General features: G+C 48.2%; 1 protein-coding gene across 1 annotated transcript; it reads right to left on the reverse strand.

Moving 5' to 3' along the window:
• Positions 1 to 427: 427 nt before the first annotated feature.
• LOC124231967 (olfactory receptor 56) lies at positions 428 to 1375 on the reverse strand. The gene has a single exon (XM_046648960.1). The coding sequence runs from the start codon at positions 1373 to 1375 to the stop codon at positions 428 to 430; it is 948 nt and encodes a 315-aa protein (XP_046504916.1).
• Between the last annotated feature and the right edge of the window lie 4506 nt (positions 1376 to 5881).

Below are 5881 nucleotides of genomic sequence, written 5' to 3' on the forward strand. Positions count from 1 at the left end.
AGTGGTTAAGTTCGCGTGCTCCGCTGCAGGCGGCCCAGTGTTTCGTTGGTTCGAATCCTGGGCGCGGACATGGCACTGCTCGTCAAACCACGCTGAGGCAGCGTCCCACATGCCACAACTAGAAGGACCCACAACGAAGAATATACAACCATGTACGGGGGGGCTTTGGGGAGAAAAGGAAATAAAATAAAATCTTAAAAAAAAAAAAAAGAAATAGAGTGAATTTACTTCCAAGACTTTATAAATGATCAATAATGGCAATAATAGCAGTGCATCGCTTCTTTACACATAGCAATCCCTGTGAGCTAAGGCAGGTGTCATGATTCTCATTTATTGATGAGGAAGCAGACACTCACAAAGAGTGAGTGACTTACCAACATTATGAAACCAGGAGGCGGCAGAGCCAAACACCAGATCCCCTGGCGTTTCAGGGTTGGCTGCCAAACCTACAATTTTCCAGCCTCTTCCTCAGGGCCCCCATCACATCCCGATTCCTCAAGCTATAAATGAGGGGGTTAAGCATAGGAGTAAGGACCGTGTAGAAGATAGAGACCATCTTGTCATGGCTAGGGGTCCGGTAGCGCCTAGGCCTCAGGTAGATGAACATGGCTGCCCCGTAGAAAAGGGAAACAGCCATCAGGTGGGAGGAACAGGTGGCCAGAGCCTTTTTACGAGCCTGAGCAGAGCGCATCTGGAACACCACCCCCAAGAGACGAGCATAGGAGACCACAACGATAGAGAAGGGAAGGAGCAGCATGAAGACACAGCAAGCAAAGAGCAGAGTGTCGAAAAGGGATGTGTCTGCACAGGCCAGTTTCAATAAAGCCGGCACCTCACAGAAGAAATGATCCACATTCCTGGAGCCACAGTAGGGTAAGCTCATGGCTGCCACCATCTGGATCATTCCATCTAGAATCCCAAAGGCCCAGGAACTTCCAGCAATCTGCAGACAGACCCTCTGACTCATGAGGATGGGATAGTGAAGTGGGTGGCTAATGGCCACATAACGATCATAAGCCATGAGTCCCAGCAAAAGCCCCTCTGACCCTACCAGGGAGACAAAAAAGCCAATTTGTATGCCACAACCCACAAAGGAAATGTACTTCACGCCAGATAGGAAATTGACTGTCATCTTGGGCACAATGTTACAAACCAGCATAAGATCCATGAGGGAGAGCTGCTTGAGGAAGAAGTACATGGGTGTACGAAGTTGAGGGTCTGTGCAGATGAGGAAGATGAGGAGAACATTCCCACAGAGAGCCACTGTGAAGACCACCATAACCACAGAGAAGAGGACAAGATCAGTCTGGCTACAGGAAAAGATGCCCAAGAGGATGAAGCCATCTATAGATGATCGGTTCGACAATATGCCCATGGCTCAGTTGTTCACAGTCACCTGAGAACATAAACAGAGAAATTCTGAGATTCAGTGATGTGTCTTTACTCATCTCTGAATTCTTCTTCATCAGAGCTTAACAACATATGCTTAGGGACATGCAAGAGGATGCTCGTTCATATTCCCACGACCAGGATAATCAGATCTTTGCTAGCTCATAGAAGAGGACCACATATCTATGTTTGTATGTATGCATGCCAAGGAAAATTGAAACTGAATTATTTTTATGTGCCGCAGGACTATTGGACAATTCCAATTCAGCAGACAGAATATTGACTTTCCCATACAACACTGACTCTTTTTAGTTTGGATTACACAGACTCGCTAAACTATCTCTGATGGGACCATTTCGTACTCAAGAGATAATTTATATGTGTTACAGTAAGGGAGAGCAATGGAGACTTGAAATGTTCTTTATTTTGCTCAGGCCAAATATCTTGGAATCGTTTTTAATTCCTCTTTTTCTTGCATTCCCTAGATCCAAACTATCAGGAAAAGCTCTTGGCTCTGCATTCAGAATGTCTCAGAATCCAGTTAATTCTCATCATCCCCACTGCAACGGCCCTGCTCCAAGCCACCCTCCTCCCTCATACAGATTATTATACGTATCTACCCAGTTTCCTGGCTTCTGTCCTTGAACCCCTTGAGTCTATTCTCATTGTAGTCCAAATGATTCTGCTAAAATGTGAGTCATGTCATGTAACTCTCTTACTGAAACTATTTCAATGACTTCACTAATTACTCCAGATAAAGCCCAAATCCTTGCAGTGGCACCACTTGATACACACACACACACACACACACACACACACATCCATACACGCACAGACCTCGGTACCTCTGACCTCATCTCCTATCATGACCTCTTTGCTCACTGTGCTTCCTTGAATTTCCTCAGACAAACTGGACACACTCCCACCTTTGAGGCTTTGCATTTTCTTCTCTTTGGAATGCTTTTTCTTCAGAAATCTGAAGATCTTTGCTTAAATGCCAGCCTCTTTAGAGATGCCTTCTGTGGAAGTCATGGTAAAACTATAAATGTCTTGCACTCTCAAGGTCTTCCCTGCTCTTGTTTTCCCCACAGCACTTACAGCATTTAACAAACACACGCTTACATTTTTTCACTTTTGTTGTCCGTCTGTCCCAGTGGAACAGGAGGACGATTTATTGTTCACCATGACATTGGGCAGACCCTAGAATGGTTGCCTGGCTCATAGTACAACCTCAATACTCATGTGTTGACTAAATAAAATAGTCATGAATAAGTAAGATAAGGCTGCAACTTCCATTTTCTGAGAGCAGAAAGTCCGCCCCGCTGTAATTGCAGGAGCCCTTTTTCTTGACCTGAATGTTCTAGTTCACTGCTGGATTCCTTTGGGGAGCAGTGAGTGATATAGTAGGAAATATCTTCAGGTATTTTCAAAAGATAAAGATTTCTGCGCAATTAGATGATAGTGGCATCTAGGAAACGTTTGTGTGGGGAGTTTCATTTCTATCTTACCTCCCTGCAAAGAGGAAATTAAGCGACCCCACAGGACATGCTGTCTTTGTGAAGACACAGGGTACTTTCCTAAATTAGGATGAGCCTGCCCAGATCCAAGCCTGGGAGGTAGGTTGCATCAGCTGTTTCCCTAGAGGTAGGGGCATGTCTGAATCATGCACAAGACAACATGCCCAGGTGTCCTTGCCACCAATAACACCAAGGTGTGAGGTTGGAGAGATTTTCCACAGGAGCAAATCGCTGTTCCCACAGACTTCAAACCATCCAGGCCATATCAAGAGGCAACCAGCCAACTGAACAAGGCAGGTTCCCTCAGAACTCACAGCAGAAATTCCTTCCCCTGTGCTGAGGATGCTCAGCCCTCTCTACTGTGTGCAGAGGCATTCGGCTATACGCATCTTCAAGGAGATGCACTCCATACCCCATCTCTCCCCTGCATCTTATTCTGCAAAACTATGTGATCTTTTAATGACATTTCTGTCCCTATTCTGGACGGTTCCCTTGAATGCTGATTCTTATCCCTTCTGTGTCCTCCACATCACCAACTGGATGCCCAATGGGCTTCTCCTGCCTAAGTGGCTGGACAGAGCCCTTGGTCTCTCCTGGAGAAACGCCTGTTCTCCTCTCTTCTCAGCTCAGTCAATGGCAGGTCTGTCCAGCTGTCCAAGACACCACACTGATATCCTTGACTCCTCTCCTCTCACACATCCCAACATCAGAAACCCCTGCCGACTCTTCCTCCAAAATAAATCCACCCCTGACCACTTCTACTCCCACCTGGCCACACCGTCATGACTGTCCCCGGATGATAACAAGGGCCCCTCACTGGACTTACCTCCCCACTCTACCCTTGCCCCCAACACAGTCTGTTTGCACATAGCACTGAAGTGAACCCATCTCAGTAAGAATAAGAGACAAAATGCTTCAAGAATAAAGCCAGACTGCCATCTGAACAGCCCTCCATCACCACCCAGACCTCCTTTCCTTCTGCTCTCCCAGGAATTCCCTCAACTCCAGTCTCATAGGCCTCCAGCATTTCCTCCACACAGCAGGCAGACACAGCCCCCGGGGCCTTGGTGCTCGTCCTAATCTCCTCACAGAAGGCTCTTCCAGATACGCTCCCCCTTGTCCCCTCACCTGCTTCTCACCTTCTCAGCCAGGCCTTCTCTCAACACCTATCTGGAGCTGCAATCCTTCTTCCCTCCCCATTCCTTTCCTCCTGATGTTTCTCATAGCCCTCACCACCATCAGGCATGCTACGTTTAATCCGTATGGACTTTTTGTTTCTGCTTTCCCAACTGAACCTATGTTCCCCCCCGATGCCGCTTTTGCTCATGGGGGGATCCCCAACTCCTGGAATGGTGTTGGCATATACTATGTTCTTAGTAACTACTGCCAGATGATTAATTGTAATATGCAAACAACTCAAGAACCCATTCTAGCATCTCACATGCTCATTTCCTGCTCTCTAAACTCATTCCTTTCTGCTGGATGTTCAGTGGCTTTGTTTCTCTTCCTAGAAACCACAGCATAAGAGAAGCCGCCTTGTCACTACAATATGCTTTCTGAGGCAAAGTGACTCCATGTGCCCTGTCAGCCCCCTCCTTCCTGCCACTTCACCTTCCCCTCTCCCCACTCATCCTTTATTTTCCTGCTGGAGACCACTCTTCAACCCAGGAACCCATAGCTGAGCCCCCCAATCCAGACAGAGGAGAAAAGGAAAGGAAAAGGTTAAAGAGACATTAAGGAAAGAAAAAGAGAGGAGTGGATCAAAGGAAGAGGCTAGAAGAAAGAGAGAGGAGACACATAACACGAGAAGGTGTGTGCTCCAACCCCCACTGCCAAAAAACAAAGAAAAGAAAAAACAAATCTTGATAGAGGCAGACAATAGGAAGAAGAGGAAGTGCTGGTGAACAAACAGAAATGAAGTCATGAACCAGCAGTCAGCAACAGGAAAGGCAAGGAAGGGGGAAGAGGATGACAGGAAAAAGACCCTCACTCGCCTTTGGGTGGGTTCTCTGGAGGAGAACAAATTCAGCGGATACCCTGTGGAGGAGTTCCTAGCGTCAAAATCCTTTCATCCTCAAGGTGGGGTGGAGGGTGGGCACAAGGGTGAAGTGGTGCACCTACAACACTAATGACAAACATTAATGTACAACTGAAATTTCACAAGATTGTAACCTATCATTAACTCAATAAAAAAAAAATCCTTTCATCCTCCTTCTCCTGAGTTTGCCCTTGATGTGTCAGAGGGCACAAGGAGGAGCTCCCCCAGCTCTGCCTTCTTTCCTCAGCCCCCACCACCTCTCAGGGATTCTGCGGATGCTCACATCACCCGCAGCCTCCTGGTGACTCTCCCCCTCAGACAGCGGGGTTCAGACAGAAAGCAGCCTCCTCTCAGCGAAAGGAGAGAGGGAGAAAAGGGACTCAGTCAAGGAGATGGTGGTGGGAAGATGGGGGCAGAGCCGGGACCTGTGCATCCAAGCCCACTCGCTGATGCCCGTCCACCTTCCACGGGCTGCCTCTCAGCCTGGTTGCAGCTGTCTCCCACTGCCCATGCAGATCCTTAACACAGACTTGAAGGAGGAAGGTGAAGCTGTCGACTCCCAGGGGAGCCCACAAACTCCAGGCCTGGAACAGGAGCTCCCAAGATTACAATTAAAGAGATCCAAACAGGGAATCTGGGGACAGGACTGGGAGCAGGGCCAGTGGAGACAGTGTGAGGAAACCTGGTCAGGGGAGGGGCACAGGGCAGCCAGGGTACAGAAATGAGGGACAAGTTTCTTGCTGTTCTACCCAACCCCCCACTACGGACACATTCCATCACTTCCCTATGACCTGAGGGCCTTCATGAGGTCTCTACCCACGGCTACCCCAGTTGGCTCTCCTTGCACCCCGCAATCCTCACCTGTTTGTTTGCCTGCCGTGTGCAGTCAGCCTGCATGGACTGAGGGCCCATGACATGCAGAGCACTGGGTGAGATG

Source organism: Equus quagga, unplaced genomic scaffold, assembly GCF_021613505.1.
Source record: "Equus quagga isolate Etosha38 unplaced genomic scaffold, UCLA_HA_Equagga_1.0 HiC_scaffold_14084_RagTag, whole genome shotgun sequence".
In the NCBI taxonomy this organism is placed as follows: Eukaryota; Metazoa; Chordata; class Mammalia; order Perissodactyla; family Equidae; genus Equus; species Equus quagga.